This window comes from Palaemon carinicauda, chromosome 3 (assembly GCF_036898095.1).
Source record: "Palaemon carinicauda isolate YSFRI2023 chromosome 3, ASM3689809v2, whole genome shotgun sequence".
NCBI lineage: Eukaryota > Metazoa > Arthropoda > Malacostraca > Decapoda > Palaemonidae > Palaemon > Palaemon carinicauda.
In genome coordinates, this window is record NC_090727.1 from 171,109,933 (window position 1) to 171,131,887 (window position 21,955).

The 21,955-nt window shown below is 35.2% G+C and overlaps 1 protein-coding gene across 2 annotated transcripts in view; it reads left to right on the plus strand.

Annotated features, from left to right (window-relative positions):
* Mnn1 (menin 1) overlaps positions 1 to 18,165 on the plus strand; it is a 95,558-nt gene extending 77,393 nt beyond the window's left edge. For both annotated transcript variants that reach the window (XM_068371130.1, XM_068371131.1), the window contains exon 10: positions 121 to 18,165. In XM_068371130.1, the coding sequence (XP_068227231.1) occupies positions 121 to 198 (78 nt within the window). In that variant the 3' untranslated portion in view covers positions 199 to 18,165. The remainder of the gene's footprint in view (positions 1 to 120) is intronic.
* Positions 18,166 to 21,955: the final 3,790 nt, after the last annotated feature.

Below are 21,955 nucleotides of genomic sequence, written 5' to 3' on the forward strand. Positions count from 1 at the left end.
CATTTGTCGTTCTTAGTCACTTGGTAGCTTATATCATTGTGAATTGTGATTTCTCTCAAATTTGATAATGCTTGAAAAAAGCTATTTTTCTTATCTAAAAGCATCATAAAAATTTTTCAGGTGACAACTAAGAAGAGAGGGGGGAATGAGCTAGAAAGTCCGCACCCTGGTCGGTCGAAGAGAACGAGGAGAGAGTGATAATGACAAAGGACTGTTGATATTTCTAAGTGGTGCATCAAGACTTGTTATCTATTGATGATTTCCAAAAGAACAGCTTTGTAACATCGTCCTTACATACATTTGTCAAGTAAGGAAAGGTTAAGGTATATTGTAGAACAGCAGTTTAATATCAACAAAATGTTTTTAGCATATTGCCTCCAGCAGGTATTCTTTTAACGATTCAGCTAATTGCTAAGCCTTGCTGCTTAGCTTATAAGGTGCAAAACTTTAGTTTTCTTTTGAGATTTAAAGTTTTTTTTTTCACATGATATCAAGCTTGATCTGATTTTATCATAGCATGAAGTAGCAGTCCATGAATATTGCAGTTTAGGTTTTACAAGCTTATTTACACAAGAAGAGACAGTATAGTACACTGTTTCTTCAACATGAATATGTTAGCCACAGGAGATTATTCTTTTTCAAAGTATCATATCTAGAGAAAATTAAACAATTTTACTGCTGAAGAGAAATGAAGCTTCAGAACCCTGGAGCATTAAGGAATGTCTTGCACACAAAACACAAAATGTCTTGATATTATATGTTTATACCTAGCTCCCAAGACCAGGTTTGTGAGCTTGGAATTATCTGACAAATATTCAGTGGCCTAATAATATACTAATGTTTATGATTGTGTAATAGGTAACCATGTATTGTGCTAGAGTAGCCATTTCCCAGTGATATTGGGTAGTCAAAATTAGACTTTATTTTTATTGTCATGTCTTTACCAAAGTTTGATTTCTTTTTAAATTGAGAAACAATGATTTTATAATATATCTATAAATATATATATATATTTTATGTAGAGAATTAGGTGCCATTTCTTTAGTAAGAAATGAAAAGTTGAATAGAAATAGTGATACTTATTTATATTAAGACTAATGATAAAGCAAACATTGGATACATAACGTAATATGAACCCAGGTAATGGCTAAGGAGATGGTGTTATTGTTCTCTTAGGAATCAAAGATTATTTTTAAAGAGTAAGTGTGGATGTAATTATTATTGTTAGACTACATTTGATTGTTGTAGTCTCCATTAGAGTAAGTACCAGAGATGTGCCCAGCCGAGAGGATGTTTGGATATAGCACGTATCCTTTCGATAATGATGCACAATGCAAACTTCAAAGACTTATTGAAGTGGAATGTTTTCAGCCCTGCCAGTTGGCTTTTTTGGGAAATTATGACAGTTTATTCTTGTTATTAAGAAAGTAGGAGAGAGGGGTGCACAGCCGTCATTGTTTCTTCTCCTTGTTCTTGTTCTTCTTGTTCTGTATGATGACGTTGGTGAAGGCTGGAAATGGGAGGTGGCTTGCTTGATACCTCTTCCTGTACTGTATATTTGTGTCCAGTCTTAGTAGCCTGTGATGATTTAAAAGCTGTTTCAGGGGAATTTTATTGATTTAAGGTGCTGGTATAGTACAATTGTCTTTGCAAAAAAAGTGGTATTGATAAGACTGAGGATTCATCAAGTGTGTTGCTTGCTAGATTTATATGTTTAGAGATTTAAGCAAAATGTGTATGCAATGGTACACACTGTTATGTTTGATTATGATAGATTCTATGGATCCAGTCATTTAATAGGTTCAATTTTGCATTGAAGTCTTCGATTGATTTATCTGTACATAATTATTTCCCAATTCTTTGCTGGCAAGATCCCTGTGGTTTGTCATGTACATTAAGCAGTATTTTTGTTATGGTATGCTATTAAGGGTCCTTTATTTATTTTTATTTTTCTCTCTTGAAGGGAATATAACTCGTGTTGGTTAGCCATCTTTGGCTCAGATAACTTTGTGGTGTGTGCCGACAGAATTATGGCACCATGTGTAATGTGTCACTGTGAAATACAGTTAGCCTATTATGCAGTCACCTTATGAGGGGACAAGACTGCTTAAAAGTACCTGATAAGAAGTAAGTCAAGTGGTTGTGCGCCTACTTATTATTATGATTATGTAGCAGATGGAGGACAGATGGAAGTATCCCTTAATCCCTTTTCTTCTTCATCTTCTTCCTCCAGTGCTGCCAACAACTGCTGGCCTTTGTAGCCAAGAATATTGCTGACAGTGTTTAAACCTGCTTAGATACACTGGAAGCCGTGTCATCTATGTAGGCGTTGGTATTTGCCAACAGTTACGAACATTAGGAACATTACTTTTCTGTGTTCCTGTTTTTAAATGTGCATTGATGCAGTCCAGAATGATTTTACCAAGGGAAAAGCTTAGATAGATTAAAACTGGAATCTCTGCGGAATGTTTTTATTTCTTTTTATTGTTTTCTTTTACAAGATATTAATGCCCACCTACTTTTTTATTTTTTACTCTGCATTAACTTAGAGACAAATCCAAATGAAACTTAGGTAAAGTTTAATGCATGAGGTAGAGTAAGTAGACGAAGACCATATTGCATTGTATATGATATTATTGTCATTATTTTCATAAATATCATCGCCATCATCATGTAGTATCATGCACAACCCACCTCTGCAATAGAAAACATCAGCTACCGGTTCAGAAATAATCATGTACTTAGAACTTAACATTGCAAAGGTTAGTCTCTGTACCACAGGAAATATATATCACGTTCCTCTCGCTAGACCAGAAAATCATGTAGACATAAATAATTTTAGAATATAAGCTCAACTCAGTGCAGTATACAGAAGCATAGACAACACATTATCAGTATCCAGTTGTCTCTCCTTGTGCCAGATAATATAGTCACAGTGTGTTATGGCCTCCATAGAAAGTTGTCTTTTTTGTTCAGTAAACATGTAGACTAAGGGCTATGTTCTTAAACATTGATAATCCTAAAGCTGATCTCCCCTTTTTGTTTTCTGTGGTTTGTGGTTCAGTGTCAAGGTTATTGTTAAACACTTTCCGATGGTCCTAAATAACAAGGCAATAGTGTAACCATAGAATGAACTTGAAAGTATTTATTCATTATAACATTTCTTATAATCCTTCAAAGATAACACACATGTTCAGCAAAACTTGAAAGGTAACACTGAAAGCTCTCTTCCAATTTTTGTAGAAATAAGTTTTTTTTTTTGACAGGCTAAACTTTCCTGACAGTCTGTAGCATTGAGAATAGGTAGGAACTTTAGTGGTTATCGTATTAAAAATACAATGCTGCAGTTCACACCAGAGCTACTTAAGCAACAGAAACACTTATTACTGGGTTTTGAATTGGTGTTTGTATGCAATATTAAATATTTGACAGGTTGTCAAAGCAAATTTCTGTAGATGTGGTGCCCATTTTGTCTTTAAGAGTGATGGTCAACCATTTCATTGCAAAGTGTAAGTTTGTTCTATTGCATGCAGTCTCACGTGAGTTGATGAACCTTTTCTCTTTGGGATGATTCTGCTGAAGTGTTTTTGTTGCTAATGTGGCTGCCCTCTTGAGACTCTGTACTATATTTTATTGCTTTGCTTGTTGCTCGCTAGCATTGTAATGGCATCATGAACTTGAATTATACTTTGATTTATATTTGGATAGGAATTATTTTTGGTAAGTAGTGAAGTATGTCCATATTGGGAAAAATTAGTTTAGCTAGCTGGTTGACTCAGACATGTTATTTATTCTTTTTCAAGCATGAGACATTTTGTCATTTACACTGGTATTCTCATGCAACTATTCATTCAATTAGCATCACAGTTTCTTACACAAAAGCCTCTGAACTTCGTGTAGTTATAAAAACTTCATACAAATTCCAACTTGCATTATTGAAAGAAGAAAACTTAAAACTTAGTTGCATTTTTATGGAAAACATCAAATTACATATCAAATATCTAAACTAATCTGAAGATTGAATTTCTTCAGGCTTTTATACATTACACATGTTAACAGTGTATAACCAAGCATGGACAGTAGTACTGCTGAAAAAAGTAGATTACTGTATTTTAAATTTTTTGTTTTCCTCACCAGTCTATTAACCATATAAAATATATACCTAATATTGTAGTATGTAATTATCCAGTGATCACTGGTCTTTCGTCTGTCAGAAATAATTATCTCACCATTCATACACCTACTGGAACTTCACATATGTTTAAAAGCCCTGCCTTCTTTCTTCTGGTGATTTTTTTCAGTGTAACACTTCAGTGTTTGTTATTAATTCTTTTTGTATTTGAAATTCATTTCAACTCTACTTCACTTTGTAATCTTAATAAAAGGAAAGCTCTACTTGTTGCCTCACGTGCGGGATGCCACACCCTTTGTGCTCATGGTCCAGCCTGCCTGTTCACTTTTACTGTTGTTCTAACTGTGTGCTTCGTTCAATTCTGCTGACCAACTCACCTGTTTTTCTCCCTCTCTACTGTCACACATCCTGTGAAACGACCATGACTAGTTTGTTCTTGCTTTTGTTGCAGTGTAAAACGTCTTGGTTTTCTTCAGAATTGGAATGCATGACAATTTTTTGTCCCTTTTGCAATGGCTGCTTTCTTTCCAGTGACCATTCTTTTACTAGTTCCATTCACACAATTTGGGACTATTTATGAGGTCAGCTTCTGGTTTTGTTTCTATCGGTCTCTGTATTTTGCTTAACAGTACAGTAAAATATTGTATGTTACTTACATTTATTACCAATCCAAAGTTCAATCCATAATTCATGAGTGATCATCCTTGGTATTGCACCATGAGTACATTATTTAAATGAGAGTTACCAGCAGTTATTGTCACTGTGGCTGTCAATGCTAGGAGTCTCTTCCTTCGACAAGGACTAATTGCATAACTTTTGCTGTAGTTACTGGTGAGTAAGAACTGAGGTCATGGGATCAATGGTTGCATAATGCTGACCAGGGATGCTCCACCTTGCTTTGACCCCATCAGTAATTTGCACAGTTCCAATGAGGGATTTTCTGAGTGAAATCCTGCGTTCACACCAGTGATGATGTTATCAAAAACTAATGGAAAACCTCGACAGCCTAGGAACCAGACGGAGTCTAGCTCCAGTAGTTGTCCGTAAGAATCAATGAAGGAGAATGGCTTTTCATTATTTCTGCTTGATTTAATAGTCATCAAGTAAGAAGAAATGAACAATCGAGTAGGTTGGTGGCTTTGCCCCTCTTTCCTTGCTTTCAGGACAGCCTATCTCTTTGGTATTGAAACTATTGACTCTCCTTCTCTTAATTTCTGCTGGAGATGGCTATCACTTAGCCAATGCTCCTTACCTGGATTTCGCATTTTCATAAACTAAAGGTGCAATGGCAATTCTACTCGTGTAGAGTGTACTTCTTGAGACCCATTGGAAAGGTTTTACTTCATGGAAGTACAAGCTATATTTTGCAGAGTGAAGTGTCTTGCTATCACAGGAGGAATGGAGTTTGAATTTGTACTTTTCTTGTATCTCAAGACAAAAGAGTCTCGGGCAAAATTCAGGTTGGCCTCGAGCATGAATAACCCCCTTGGTGTGTGTATTTACCTACGCATCTTAATCTTTCACTAATACAAATCTTTGAAAATGGTTATTTCAAAATAACATGAGGTATGACCAGTCCACAGACTCCCCTCCCCATTTGTTTTTTATTAGGGAGCATGGATCATGTATCCTTTATGACAACCTTGTTGATCCCTACACCCTTGTCATCCCTTATCAGTAGCAGAAATGATAGCATAGTATGCACTACCATTTCTCATCCTCAACTTTCTTAGGATAGGCACTAGGGGGATTTCTCCAACAATTCTGTGCTATCTTTTGACTATACAGTAAGTTGAAAATTTTGGGAGTCATTAGTTTGGTTTTAAAGAAGCCTGATTATGACAGCAGATACAGCAAGGGTGAAAGTAAGCTGCTTTCTTTAGCCCCTCACCCATTCCCTCTTGTAGCATTTTTTCTTTTTTTTTTTTTTCTTTTTAGACACCAGAGAATTGCAAGCTTTCCTTCTGGTAGTTCTTTATCCCTTGCTCCTATGAAATCTACCACAGCTAGGTTTCTGAATACACATTTTCCACCTGTAAAGGGAAAAGAAATGAATGGTGGTGTCCAATTATATTAGTCAAAAAAGTTAGAACTACTGTATATTCTCCCTTTCAGTTTCTCTTATGATAGAGGCTTCTCACCTAGATTCCAGACTAATATAGGGGACTCATTTATCCCAATATTTCACAGCAGCTGTCAATTCAGCCATCAATTCTCAAATCAGGAGACACTTCTCTTTCCACTCTTGTCATTTCATTAGATTTTGAGGAGTGAATGTGTGACTTTTAGATATCCAGAGTTGAGACTTTAGGTTAATATCCTTTAGACAGGCATAAGAAAAACATTGGTCCCCTTCTTTTTACCTCCTGCTCATAGTAATGAGATCAGTGATACTGATTAATTGAATGAATTAATAATATGGATACTCAACAGTGTCAGTGTGATTGTCCATCATGATTTTTTTAGTTTGAAGTTTTTAAGTCATTATGATGATGGCATTACAAGTTTATGAGTCCTTGTTTTGTATTGAGGACACATATGCATCAGGTCAGTAGTCTGCATTAGTACTATTTGATTGTACAGTATATGACATGGTATTGAAACACCATTTGGTCCTTTTTGTCGAATTTTAGCCTCACATTGTACTTTTATTAAGGAAATAAAATTTTACTTCTTATTCTTGTACAAGATTTATAAACAAGTTTCTTGGAAGTGGAAACCTTATCACCCATCAGGACAAAGGAGTTTTTCATATATTTTGGCAGTTTCGGCTTTTTCCCTAAGTGAGCAGTGCCAGTCCTGGATGATACTTTTAGAATTTTTGAAATGATTGGCTCCATACAACGTTCGGTTTATGAATATCCCTGCATGCATAAAAGTGGTGAACATCAATTCTATCAATATTCCGCTATTTCTTTGGAAGATGTTTCAGCTGAAAGTCAATCTTTTACATCTGAGCCCACCCAACTGTTGAGGAAGTGGTTAAAATGTCATTTAGGTTGTCACTTATTCCTTTACTTATTACCTTCTTAGAATTTGCATCTTGCAGCATATCTGCAAGTCTGGTCATTGAGGTGTTGTAGTGTTTTTCCAGTGTAACAAAAATGCACAAATCTGACTACTTTTCTTGTCTTCTGTCACCATTTAGGAAGGGGCCTTGCTCTGGCTATGAGAGCTATCAGATTTACTTATGGATTCATCTAATAGACCCAACAGACTTATGAAACACACTAGGATTTTTTGCATCAAGTCTCCCACTAGATAGCAATTCAGATGTTTATATAGAGTACATACTTACATAGACTATATATAACTGGATGAGATAAACTTAGGTTTTTAAAATTTCCTAAGAAAGCCAATACAGTTAAAACAAGTACCCACTCCTAGCCCCACATTATGCTGTCCCATATACAGGTTTTTTTTTTTCTTTTTTTAAGTGGAAGCCTTATTTCTGCATAACAGACATTGAGTTGGTGATCATGGAAACATTTGAGACCCAATATCAGTCATATTTATGGTTAATAGATTTATAAAAAATGACTACTGTATTGTTATAACAACATAGCTTTTGCATTTCCTTGTCATTGTAGACACCATTAGTCCTTTATTCTTCATATTTACATCTACTTTCTGGTTGTAGATATTCTCCTCAAAATATGCATAATTCAACTGAAATATTAGCTGCTTTCTCTCTTAACTCTATTGATGGTGAAGGACTGGTAGGTTTCCACTGGTGTATTGAATTCCCATCCCCAATTTTTACTTTCCTTTATATTGCTGTGTTAACCATTCCCAATTTTCTTTTACTTTTCTTATAACTGCAGCCATTTCAATATAAGGAAATGGCTAAACAGTTGCCTAATGTTAGGGAGAAAAAAGTTGTGTATTGCAAGTCAGCTACAGATACGTATTGGACATGATGCCAAGCTTTCCCTTCCATATTGTGAATATAGGTAAGCTGCTTTATAGAGTCATTGATTGGTAATTACTATATTAGTAGACTTTAGTATATAAGGATGAACATTTTGTGTATTCTTATTTTCATGTGATCAGACTTTGTTTTTAGAATATTTATTTTGATAAGTATGTAGTGCATATCATCTAGAGTATAGTATGTATATTTTCTTTTGATGTACCTTTTTATATGAACATTCCTGTTTTTTGTATTTAGAGAAATCAATTATCATTGAGATTTAGTTTTTAATGTTTTATTCTTAGTTTGATTAATTCTGTCATTGTGATGTAAGTAATGTACTGCTGTACTGAATATACAAAGAGAGAAGCAGTTCATCTGGTCAAAACATATATCTGACTGTGTTCAGATTGGCATTTAATGCTAAGACTGAACTTAAAAAGTAGAGGAGTCACCTAATTGTAACACCCGGTGTGGCCAATTGGATGGGTTTTTCAAAGTTCAGATGTAGACCTCTATAAAGTACAAATTAAGAACTTTGTTGGTCATTCAAGACTTGTACAAAATTGTAATTTAGCCACTTAAGCTCCTCTTTATCTACCATAGATTAAGACTAATGGCTTATTTATACTGATGTGACAAATTCTCACACAGTTGTGAGACAATGCAGAAAAAAATATGCTAATTCTAGTAGGGTAGAGTGTAGCTACTCTCCTCATTTGTGGATATTCTGACTAACATACCACTGGTTGATATTTCCTGAAGAAAAATATGATGGTCTTTGCTCTTCCATTATCACATTTTGACAAAGATATCAAATAAGGAATTGCAGGCTTCATACATTAAGTGATGTCTTTATTTTCTTCAAATGCTACTATAGGCTTTTTAAATGCTTAATTTTGGAATACATAACCTCTTTCATTGGTAAATATTGTAGTTAAGTGTTTGTGCTAAAATCTTAACGAAAGGTCTTAAGAGTTGTTTCCTTGAAAATGCTTTTTTTTATAGAATGCAGGTAATATATTTTATCTCTATCTACATTCATGCTGAGTTTTGACTTATTTCCATCCAAGTCAAAGAAACTTTTGGTTACCAAACATATTTTTCTCCCACAGGGTTATATGTAAAGCACGTGTAACATATATGCAACGTTAAATTTTATCAGTATGTCATAAGCAAGTGGGTCTTTCTGTACAGTACCTTGAATAGATAATTTCATCAAACAAATGATTGTATATACTTGATCAACATGAGTAGGGGTAAGAAGGCAGTAGCATGTAGCCTACTTAGCTTGGGGAAGGTGGTAGTCAAGAAAGAGGAGGAGACTAGCCTATCAGAATTCCCATTTTTCATTGTCATAAGCAATTCCTGAATTGCTATACCTGGAAGACTGGGTTCTGGTTCCTTTCATTCATTACAGAATCTTCTGAAGTATATCTTGTGAATCAGACTTTTCTATTCTGAATTTCTATTACTTGGGCACTAAGTGCTGGATTACCTTTTTTGATATACCTTATTCAACTAATTTTTACTGCTTTGGTATTGTACAGGAATTTTTTTGCCTTTCATATCAACATCCCAATGATTGTCAGATGTTTTGTACTAAACATATTTGTTTTTGCTACCAATCTTTGTCTTCAGTAAGTTACATGGCGTTGTGCAAACATTCTTGAAAAGTCCTTAGATTGCACATTCATTTTTTTTTATTGTTTAGGCTTCTTGTACATTATTATTACATTAATTACGTCAAATCTTTATGACAACAGAACTTTACCCTTTTGGAGCCCTTGGGCTAGTAGCATCCTGCTTTTCCAACTTTTCCAGCTTAGCTAGTAATAATTATAATGATAATGTGGAAGCCAGTTTTTCTAGTATAATCATTTTTAATTCTTCCTCCATCATAAAATATCCAGGAAATTATGTAATCCTATTAGGGCATAGTTCCTTTTAAAACCTTGAATTTACTGTACTGTACTTGACAGACACACAGTCTCATGCTTTTTCCTGTTTATTGCCTATGTGAGGTTAAAGCTGATCTAGTATTTGCACACAACTTTTCTATTTTCTGTAGAAGGGGTAAAATGAATTTTGCACAACATCCCCTGTAAATGATATATTTTGGAAAAAAAAATATTGATAGGGTGTTAAGTAGCTGAAAATTTCTTTTTACGAGTTGTAAAATTATTACATAAGCATTCATCCAGCTTTCTTATCATATTATTTATAAACAAATAATCTTTCAACCTCAACACATTTAAATTAATGTTACCTCTGACTTTCCAGGTAATAACCACCCTGATTTGTGCCTATTGGCCTGTGTTATGCTCTGCTCTGACACTTTAAAGCCTGGCTTCCCTTTCTCCTCCTTAGAAAGATACTTCGTGTCTAAAGTTCAGCAGGAATGTCTCATATAAGTTGAAAATCTTTGATGTCCTTGTATCTCAACATAAACTGATAAACTTTGATTATCATTGTGAAATTATCAGTTGTTAGTTTGGCTTGTGGTACCCTATTGGAAACATCCCTGCCTGGTGATCACCAGACTGGGGTTTCAGTCTCACTCTAACTCTTAAGTTTCCTTAGTGTCTGCAACTTAGCCATCACTATGAGCTAAGGAGGGGGTTTTGGGGTGTCTATAGGTCTACCTGCTGAGTCATATGCAGCTGTTGCCTGGCCCTCTCTAGTCCTAGCTTGGGTGGAGAGGGGTTTGAGCACTGATCATATGTAATATGGTCAGTCTCTAGGGCATTGTCCTGCTTGTTAGGACAATGCCACTGTCTTTTGCCTCTCCCATTCATGAAATGCTGCTTCCCAACTAAAATTATTATAAAATCCATTCTGGTTTTTGAAATTTGCAAACTGGGAGCTTCTTGTCGTGAAAGGCTTGGATTCACAATCATCCTTAGTTACAGCTGCATACATTTCATTGGCCTTTGTCTTCAAGATGTCCATCTCAAAAGGATGTCAATGTGATTTTTCTTTGGCAATTAGTCCTTTACCATCTCTTTCATTTGGTTAATGCCATAAATTTGCAGATTGTGTGTATAGCTTCAACTCAGGAGATACCCGTTTCGCTCACAATACATACTGTGTGCTGCTGCCCTTAGTTGTATCAGAATTTTGTATAAATATTTTTCTTCCAATGAGTTTAACATGATAGAGGTTGGAAATTGGAAGTGGAGCATTTATTAGAAACTTTGCATCATTAGATAACACAGAGACATGCTATTCTACAATGATTTAAACAAACAGCCCTTGTTTTGTTGTTGGCTGCAAGATCATGGGAACTTCCCTTGTTTTGTTGTTGGCTGCAAGATCATGGGAACTTTCCAAAATTTTGGGTTTTAACAGCACATTTTGCTGTAATTTTAATCTCATTGAATTTTTGGTGATTTTAACAGTTAAGATATTTCCGAGTAACATTTATTACTTTTGCATTTTACAAAGTTAGGTTATTAAATGTAATTAATGAGAGGTGACTGTATTCCAGGTTAATTTTTTTCAGCCATTAGAATTGTATTTGCACCTTATTGTCTTTTTCTTAAGTAGGTTCACATCAGCTTCTGCAGTGTTTTCTAACTTAACCCTCTGAAATGTCTCACTATGTAGAGACCTCCGAGTGTGATGGAAAATACCTAATTGCATTTTTATGAGTTTCTTGAAGATAAGTAATCTCTTATCCTTTAAATTTTATGCTTAGAATTGCTAGTCATGGGATGAGTGGTTTTGGGAGTTTTGATGCTTAACTAATTTGGAATGATTGGTTATCAAGGAGAGCAATCCTCTCAACTTTGTATATTCAATTGGCAATTTTAATTTTAAAACAAATGGAAAATAAAATGAACTGTCATAAATGCTGTTAATACCACATGTATTGCTTCTCTTTATTTGTACAAAAGGATTTTAGATTCAGTACAGTACTTCATTTACAGGATCAACTATTTAAAGATATGGAAGAATAACAATTTGATCAAGTACAGTAATTTTTATAACCCTACTCTTTTATTTATGTCAAAGTTAAGCTTTCCTCATATTTTCTTTGGCAACTCATTTCATAATTCTTTAAACTCCTATGGCTATTTCAATACTATATTTCCTGTACTCTTTAACATGCATTTCTTTTGGCTTTAATTGGTTTATATTGTCCTCTTTCTATTTGCATTTAGTTTAGTAACACGAAAGGCAATGGCTGCAAAAACTGTTAAACATTCTATTTTTGAGGTTTTGTTGGGTTTAGTGAAGATATTCTGATATTGAAATATTGTAACTGATTATTTTCAGTACAGTATATCCTTTATACTGTACAATTTTTATACGGTATATCTTTGAATTTTTAATCAGTAAAAGTAATTCTCGTCAGATTAAAGCTTATTGGATTATTTTCTCAGTGTATTTCAGCTCTGTAATGCAATACCATTAAATTATCTTCATACTTCAGCATCAGAAAGTTGTCATAAATGTGGTATGAGGCTCTCTCCTTTTACTCTCTGGAAAATTTTCAAAACCACATCGCAAGTTTTTATGCTCCAAGTAATTAATACAATATCTTAGCATAAGTCAGATATTATTTCTGTTGCATTACAATTGAGCAGCCTTTTTTTACGGTCCATAATTGTTGGATGTTATGAGATAATGCTTTTCTTTTGTCTTTCCAGCTTCAGATATATGATATTTCTTTTATTTTATTTTATTTTAGCAACATATTTTATCTGTCGTAAAGTTACCACCTACTTTTATCATTTACTTCAGGAAACTTCTCCTCGAGTCGTAAGTTTCCCTTCAGACCTTTAGGTTTAATTAAAACCCCTTTTCTCTTCCCAGCTTTCCTTAAAGTGAAATACAAAGCATTCTATGTTTTTCTTCAAAGCATAAAAGCTCAGAATAAATGGTAACGCAACTCACGTTTGCATTATTTGTGTTGTGACTTGAAAGTTCATGGCTTGAAAAGTACGTCTATACTATCGTCAACCTCTTTCTATTTCTATTAGGTTTCTATTATTGATTTTGAATTATCTCATTTATTCAGTGAGAATGATGATAATTAATAATGCAAAAAGAAAATGAAATAAGTAGGATAGTTCTTCATTGCTGCTGTTATTCAGCCTTTCATTTGGTGTGTCATTAGATGTATGCACTACACTATAACTTTACGCTAAATCTTTCTACTTTGTCTAGTTTTGCAGATAATCAATCAATTAAACCCTTTCAGAAAGATCTATTTCTTTCATTCATTTTTGCTTCACTTATCGTCCTTTTTATTATATCACCCTTTGGTAAGCGAGCTAAAACTTTAAATTTATTCATCGTTGCTTTCCTTTACTTCCCTTTTCATTTTTTTCTATTCTCAAGTACTTCAATATATTTAAATTTTATTGTTATTCTTTTCATTGTAATTTGTCTAGTGTTTATGTACAGTAGATCCTGACTTATTTATTTGATGAGGGATTGTATGAGAATCTAGTTCAGGAGCAAATGAGTTAGGTGTGTTGCCTGTAACTCTCTTGTGTTTATTAGTGCATAGATATTCAAGTGTAAATAACCTTTTAAGAATTATCAGAGATTGACTTATTTAATACTTTATAAGGGTCTTGTATTCATGGATGTAATCTATTTTGTCTTGTAGATACAGTCTATTCATTTTACAGAAGAGAGATATCATGTACACCCTGCGTAAAACTAAAACACATTATTTATAGTGAGTGCTTGTGTACTTACATGGAAGTCAAGTTCTGTGGTGAGGAAACGACATTAGGTTTCCTCTTGTAAAGGGGGATATGAATTAATGCACCGTAATACAATGTTTGTATTTTTGTGAAGGGAAATGTGGATTAAATGCAAAGCACAATATGTTTTATCAATTCGAGATAAGCAATGCCAAAAGTTTGCATGATAGAAAACTTGATTGTCATAAGAAATGTATAATGTCATTGCATATTTGATAAATGCCTGTCTTATATCATTAAAAATTTGTTATGGAGATACTTTATTTCCTGTTTTATACAGAATGTTAGTTGCATTGTCAAGTAAGTTTTCTTGGTCCATCATATACAGTAGAAGTTGTTACTTTACTATTTTTCTTGAAGGTAATAGTTTTTCTTTTCTTTTTGGAACTTTGAACATGACAAAATACCAGGATTACTCTCCCCCTTCCTCATTTATGATAAGTAGCACTGTAGTGTAGTGCAAATGGTTAATATTTTACTATCCAGATATGTTTGGATGCTTTGAATGTGTGAATCTCTATTTTATTGTACTACATCATTATTGACAAAGTGTCTGTCATTTGAGTCAGGACTTTTCATGCAGTCGTGGGCTGTCATGAAGAACACTTTTTGTACAAAAGAAAATTGAAAAATTATTCAAAGCTTGGTGCTTAGGCTGGGATTATAAAGCAAAAGTGTGTTTTGCTGTATCTTTTATTTCATGTACTGAAGTTAATAGTTGTACAGATATATTTTTTCCATTTGTTATTTTCAGTTACAACATTCTGATTTTTTTCACTTTTCACTAAAGGTGTAGTCAGTAGAGGTCTGCCTTTACCAATGTTACAGGTTTTTTTCTTAAAGGTTGTGAGACCCTGTATTCTTTTATCATGGGAGATTTTTAATTGAATCCTCATTTTCATCAGTATGAAATACTTGAATATATTAAATTGAATTAATTAAGGATTTAAGAGATAAAACATATTTTGTCATTAGGAAATTTTCAGTATATTCAAATCACACACACACACATAAATGGACAGTAATATCACTGGAAAGGTATTAAGGATGGGTCAAAAAGGTACTGGCTGCCCTACTGTGCTATCATGCTGTGCATGTCAATTTCATTATATAGGATGGATTTTGACTTTCAACTTGTGTAATCATTTTTTTTTAGTTACATGGACCAATATAATAGTTTGAATATTGGTTTAAAAAATGTCTTGATTTTTTTACATTTGGAATTCAATAATAGTTTTTATTTGTCTCATTTTGTTGTCTTTTTATGGACATGATTTTTTATAATATGAGTCATTGAGGAAAAATGTATGTTGGATTTCTCTTTGTTTGCTATAATTTTCAAAAGTGCTTATTGTATTATGAACAGACATCACAAAGTTTTATGTCTCTTTTTGGGGAAAGTTATTTTTTATAAACCATCTAGTCTGCCAGATTCCCGGTATTTTTGTGTATTTTGTAGTACAATATAGTACTATTGCATTGATTAAGTATCATAAATGAACCCTAATGTAAATGTAAAAGGAACTTGTACAGTCATGAAACTTTTTCCAGATGGCTTCAGAGCTTTTATTTGGTTTGGTAAAAGAAGAGGGTTCCTTCAATTTAATTGCATATCAGTTTTGTATTGTATAGATTTTTATTAATTTTTTTTTCTAATTATTAAAAGAAAGATTATTACCATGACTTGCAGCTGTTTTAAGTGGATGTTTCATGTTCAGTTTCTCAAATGTCTCGTTGCTTGAGGAATGTCTTATATTTGAACCTCAAAGTTTATGGTGACTGGATGTCATTTCTCTTTATTTAAGGAACTTAACTCTGAAAGGACACTGACATCAATATGTTCAATGATATTTAATGTCAATTCAAACGACACCTAATGCAACGGGGTATTTTGAGGAGGAGAAGTCTAATTGGAAAGGGACCTCTGGTAGTGGTATCACTCGCCCCAGTTTTAATACAGACACCCTTTAGGGGTGAGCGAGCTGGGTATATTCCTGGCATTCCATGCAACTTTTTTCTCTGGTATATTTAGCAGTATTTATACCTTTGAAATGGTGCTTTAAGGAGCACTTCACGGAGCGACACAGGTTGAGGCCAGAAATAGATTTTTCCTTCGTCAAAATCCTTTTTGTCAGTAAATTTTATACAGTATGTAATACGTACTTTGAAGCTATTGACAATTTACAGATCTACTTTTCTTATTGCAAAGTCTGCTATAGAATTTAATATTACGTTGGATTCCCAAAAGTACCCTTTTTGCTCTAATATTAGAAATAAATCCCTCATTGTGGCATGGTTGAGCTTTTGCATTTTGAATGACCAAACTTACAATGGAAAGTGAAATGAGGTTATTCCTGGCAACTTGCCTTAACATTGAGTATTTCCACTGCTGGTATCCATTTCATTAATTCTCTTTTAATCTCATGACATAGTTATTATCTATATTACTTTTGCATTTGCTAAGTTTTAATTTGTTGCAAATGCATGATTTTGAGAAGCTTGAAGAGCAGGCCCTGAAAATGTACATTGCATGTAATTTGATAAACCAAAAGAGCTACTACTTTGATGTTCAAATTGTAAAAGATGACACTTTAATGTTATGCTGTATATTATTTGTACAATAATGTTTCTGTAGTACTCATGTGAAAATGACATTCCAAAACAGTAATTATTGTAACTTTGATATTAATAGATACACAACTTGTAAATGTAAATATGAAATGATCAGTCGGACATTGATAGCAACAGTCGATGGAGTCTCCTACCTTTGCTGCTAAAGGTATTACAGTACTGTGTATCCTCTTCAAATGAAAGAATTTAATCTGGATTGAGGATATGGTATGAGTGTAATTACTGAAGACATGATTATTCTTACATATGTCAAATTGAGAAAGTGTTGTAACACCACTGATTTCATATAGCAATAACCATTTTTATTAGATAGGTATTTTTCTTAATGATAAGTCATGTACAATGTACTTCCTGAATTACACTCTTACCAAGGCTTACTTGTGATGTGAATTGGAGTCGAGAATTTTATGACACTAGAAAATGACAGGGCACTTTATTTATGTAGATAACAAAACTGTTGCTTGATGGCTTTTAGAAAGCAGGCAATATCACTCCATCTTGCCCACCTGCATGTCATTACAACTTTTATGCAACTATGATTAAACACATCAAAATATGGATTATGGGCCCAAACTTGATGAATTTGCAGAGCTTTGTCTCTCCTTGTTGATAGTTATAAGATCCTATGTTACCTGATATTTGTGATTTCTATGTATGCATTGGGTGGATGTGTATAAAATCCCACTATTCTAATCGAGTGAATTTCGGAGACCGGGCATCCTCAGGGGTTTCTATTTTTTAATGTGGTATGTACATATACATGTGTGTATGTACTCTATACACATTTATAATATATATCAGTACATATATTTTTAAGTAAAAGCTCTGCATTACGTATGGTATGTAAAGCCCTTTTTATTTTTTATTTTGGTATAAAGAATTATTTTTCATTATGTGATGTTCTGGTAAATTTTTTCTTCCAAGACTTTTCTTGGTTTCATGCCTGATTATGTTTTCCTCACTGACGAAGCCCGGTCTTCCAGTCCCACAAGATAGAGAGTGAGAGAGATAGAGAGAGAATGAGAAGCGTAGACTACAATCTAAGTCAGTTTCTTTGTAGTATATAATTTGAAAATGAAGAAAAGAATAGGATTTTCATGGGATCTACCTTGTGCAAAAAGGTTTTTTAATAAATTTATTCTTTTTGTGGCTCACAGAGTTCTAAACTAACAAACCTTTTTCATTTCAAAGAATATAAAAAGTTAAGCACCTTGGTGTTATCCTGAGAAAATCCTAGACATCCTTACTTCAGAGGTTAAGAAGATATCATCATTGCTATGTATCTTGTTACCCTGATTGTACTCCTGAGAATAATACAGTAGTGTGTTTTATGTCAAGAATGGCAGAGTTAAGGTAGGAAGAAGTTATAATAAAGTTTGAGTATTGCAGAGTAAGGTAGACCCTTCAGCCTAAGTTGGTCTGTGCATGGCACAAGAACAACATGTAACCTATACCCACATGAAAAAGATTCAGAATTGGATGATGCAAATAGTAGCATTTTAAATCCACTTTGAGATCCAGGACAGGCATTGACCATTGAAGCTGGTTAACAGTAATAAACATCTGGCCTTAGTTATAGGCCCTTTCTTGCCTTGCTTGTGCCATATGCAGTCTGTTGCTGCTTGATGCAGAGTAAACAGTGAACTTACTCAGTCTTAAGTTATTATTACAATCTTCAGATATCTTGTGGCTATTTTTGGTCTCTAGTATCTAGATTAGCATGTAGAAAATATTATGAATAAAATTTATTTTTGTGGCATATGAAACTGTGTTTTAATTCTATTCCTTTAAATTTTATAGAATACAGTGTTTATAAAATCTTGGTTTAACGGGTATGAAATAATATTGTAAGGGCTATTGTCATTTACAAGTAAAAGAAGTAGAGGTTTAAAAATTGTCTGTTTCTACGCACATAAAAACCTTGCTTCCTTTAAAATCTGTAATGTCTTCAGTGGGGCTAGAATGGCCGTTGAAACTGGTAATGAGGCGAGTGTGGGTGAGTACCCCTGCTCACTTTCCTGTCAAGATTCTTCCCCTTTGTCTTTAGCCATGAGCACAATTGACTGGTACAGCCTTTACATGGCTGCTTAATCCTTTTCTCATACTTTTAGTTTTATTGGTTGATATTGGCTTCATGTTAATAATGAAACTTAAGTAGAAATGCAACTGTAGGTTGAACACTCCATCTGTTTATAACTAACTTGGCAATAGGTCCACTCACTTTGTGCCTTAGGGGCATAACTGTTAGCAGTATTTTCACATTTACCTAGTGCAGATCATGGCCTCTTGTTAAGATGGGTGTATTTTTTTTTGAAGAGCAGGAAAGCTGTCTTCTTTATTGTTATTTTCGCAGGGACCATAACAATGCTAAAGAGACTGTTGAGCACTTTTTTCTCATTGAGTTTGCTGTTTGCTGAAGCTGGTAAGTATACACCCCTGGCTTGGTCCCAGGGAGTATGCTTTTGGAGCAGAAAGAGCTCGGATGTACATTGGAGAGTTTTTGAGGGCTGATAGTCGCTCAGACAACTCTGCTTGCAAAACCTGAAGGGAAATTGGTAAAAGCAGAAGTGAGTCCATCCCTACTTTTTCAGCTCTTTCCCCTCTGATTAAGATCCTTCTAAAAGTAAAAATCCACAAAGGCCAGCTGTAGTTGCAAAATATGACTCCTGACTACTGCCTCTTTCGTGGAGGTGGATGGCTCTTGGTAATACCCTACCCCTAGTGACTGGCCTGACTATCTTGGTAGCCAGGCTGGCTGGAGATGTATGGCCCCAAGCTTGGCTGTACCTTTTTCATAAACCATGGTCCTGAAGGGGGCCAGATCGATACCTGGGTAGCCTGAAATGCACCATTCCAGATATTGCCCAGGCATTGGAGGTGCTTGGTCACCCGCTTTCACCAATTTTTCTTGGACGGGATACTACTCCCTTCTCTTTTGGATATTTGGTGACCGAAATTTTGATTGGTACCTCAAGAGGACATCATTGCTCTTAGCCGATGGATGTAGGTTTGTGCTCTAAGTGTCATACCTGTTCTCATGGTAGGGTTGCAGCTTAAACTCCAGCACAATCAGTAAAGTGAAGAGTTCTTGGTTTTTCCGTCTAGTCTGATTGGGACCAGAAAATTTTCTCTCCCCAATGACAACTAGCTGGTCCTTCATCAGGCCCCAATTATGTTGCAGGTTCTTTCCTCGGGACAAAACATTCATATGCAGTGGGTGGGGCGAAGTAGATGTGACCAAACCGCAAACCCTTCATATCTTCCGGGTGATGAGTACACTCCAAGATTCTCGTGCCACAGAGATACTGGACCATGGCACCAGTACCAAGGGATCAAAAAACCCAGAGATTGAATGTGCCTTCTTGGTGGTTCTTGCACTAGTACGGATTTATTCATTAATAGGTGCTTTTATGCCACTCAAATTTGAGACTTGCTCTAGCTGCCATGGTTGGATCTTGCTAGTCGGCCTTGGATCAAGTTGGTGACCAGGGTTGTGAATTTAAGAACTTCCTCAATTCTCGTCAGTCCAAGAAGATTTCCCCCCCCCCCCCCCAGACTTGGAAGCAGCGAGTTTCTATGGACCCCAGTCTTGTATGTCAACACCTCTTTAGGTTGACCATTTAGTATGCACACTGAGACTCGGATTAGAAGGCCGGCCCTTCTTGGCTTCTGATTTGGGGGCTATGGAGATTTCTGCTGTGGCCACCCTCCAAGCAGTGTTTTGGCTTAATTAGTGGTCAGGTGACATGACATACTTGGTAAAGATAACTGATCTATCAACTCCTGACTCCTAGCAGAAGTACTATACAGAAACTTGTGCTGTTTGGTGTACAGGGATCTCTTTGATCACACCAGGCAGCAAACAACTATGCCCCAGGGTGTTGAAGAGAGGGAGGCTTTGGTACCCCAATTCTCAAAACTAATTGGTCCAGAGGTAGCACTGGCACTTTGATAATGAATTCATGTACTGTACATCTTTCCGAGGGATCGTGTTCATGTGACAGCTGAGAAGAGGAGATCTGCTTTGCACGACTCGGATCCACCACACTGTCTCCTTCATAGGCCCCCTCTTAACGAGAGAATGCCTTGATGAAGTCATTGGGCTTCAGCACGGCATATCATTCCCGTGCTGAAGGCTTGTGACGGGCAAGAGGGCTCTCGAACTGGGGAATTTCTTTTCCTCAGTTTGACTCTAAATTTCTCTCATTCTTTTTCTATTACCTCTTATTGCTTATTCCTCCTTCATAATTATCAGCTGTCTCCAACCTTGCTGTCAAAACTCTTTTACCCATTTCACTGTCCAGGTTTTTTAGAGGGGACATTGTATCCATGATCGATTTTTATTTCAAAATCAATTGTGGGAGCTGTGGTGGTCTTGCCAACTGCCCGAAAATGTTTGGACACCTAGGAGTGTCAGTATTCCCATACTGGCACGCGGAACTATCTCTTAGGAAATTTGGCCTTCGGATTCCAGGGGTTGGCGATTTTATAGAGATAGGACTCTCGGCATTCTGTCCGGTTTGCCTGCCACTATGATTAGAGTGGGGATGATTGTATTCATGAAATGCTCTCAGTCCCATCAAGCGGGTTTGGCATACACTTGAGCCACTCTAATCATAGTGGTACCATCCCTTTGTGGTAGGGTAGGGAGTGGACATTTGGTAAGCAGCTTTCACAGGTGTCATTGGTGGAGAAATTAATTCCAGGAAAGGCTAACGGTGTCTTCTTTGGAATTTCAGACAGTCTTAATTTTTTCTCTCCCTTAAACTATATTTTTTTCCATTGTTTTTTTTTTCATTGTTATTATGACCCCCTTCCCTCCCCCTGAAAAATAATTAATGAGTAAACTTAATATTCCCCGTACCCCTGGATCAAATGGCGAACCCCAGACACCGTTGACGACTTCTGCTTGTTTAAATAGGGAAAGCTCTGTTGACAACCTCGGCAATAAAAAGGATTCCTCCAACAATACTTTTTTGACCAGTGTTGTTAAAGACAATTTATCGGCACTGGTGGAAAATGATGCTTGTAATAACCGTAATACTTTACTCTCTGGTTCTGGCTCATTACCAGATCCAACAAAAAATCTGAAAATTCTCCACTTAAAAAACATACCAATTGGTTGTAGCTATGACATAATTCATGAAGCCTTCTGTAGATTTGGAGCAATCAAAGAAATTTTAATGGAGCTTAATGGTAGTAAAGGCTTTTGGGAAGCTTGGGTATCATTTTCAAGTTTTGAGATTGCTTTAGAAGCAAATAAAAATTTAGAGAGCATAAAAATTGACAATTGTTTGATTTCTGGGGCTTTATGTGATAAAGCACCAAGACACCTAGAGGTATATAAACCAGAAGAATGGATGGAAAAAGAAATAGAGCATAGACTTCCAGAAGTAAGAACCCCCAAGCCCCCAACATGGATAATTGCATCTGGAAAGATAGATAATTATAACTATTATAAGATGAGTAAATTTATACAAAAAAAAGTTGGTTTAATTAAAAGTAAGGATATTAGTAGATACGGTAAGCAATCTGTTTTGATTAATGCAAAATCAG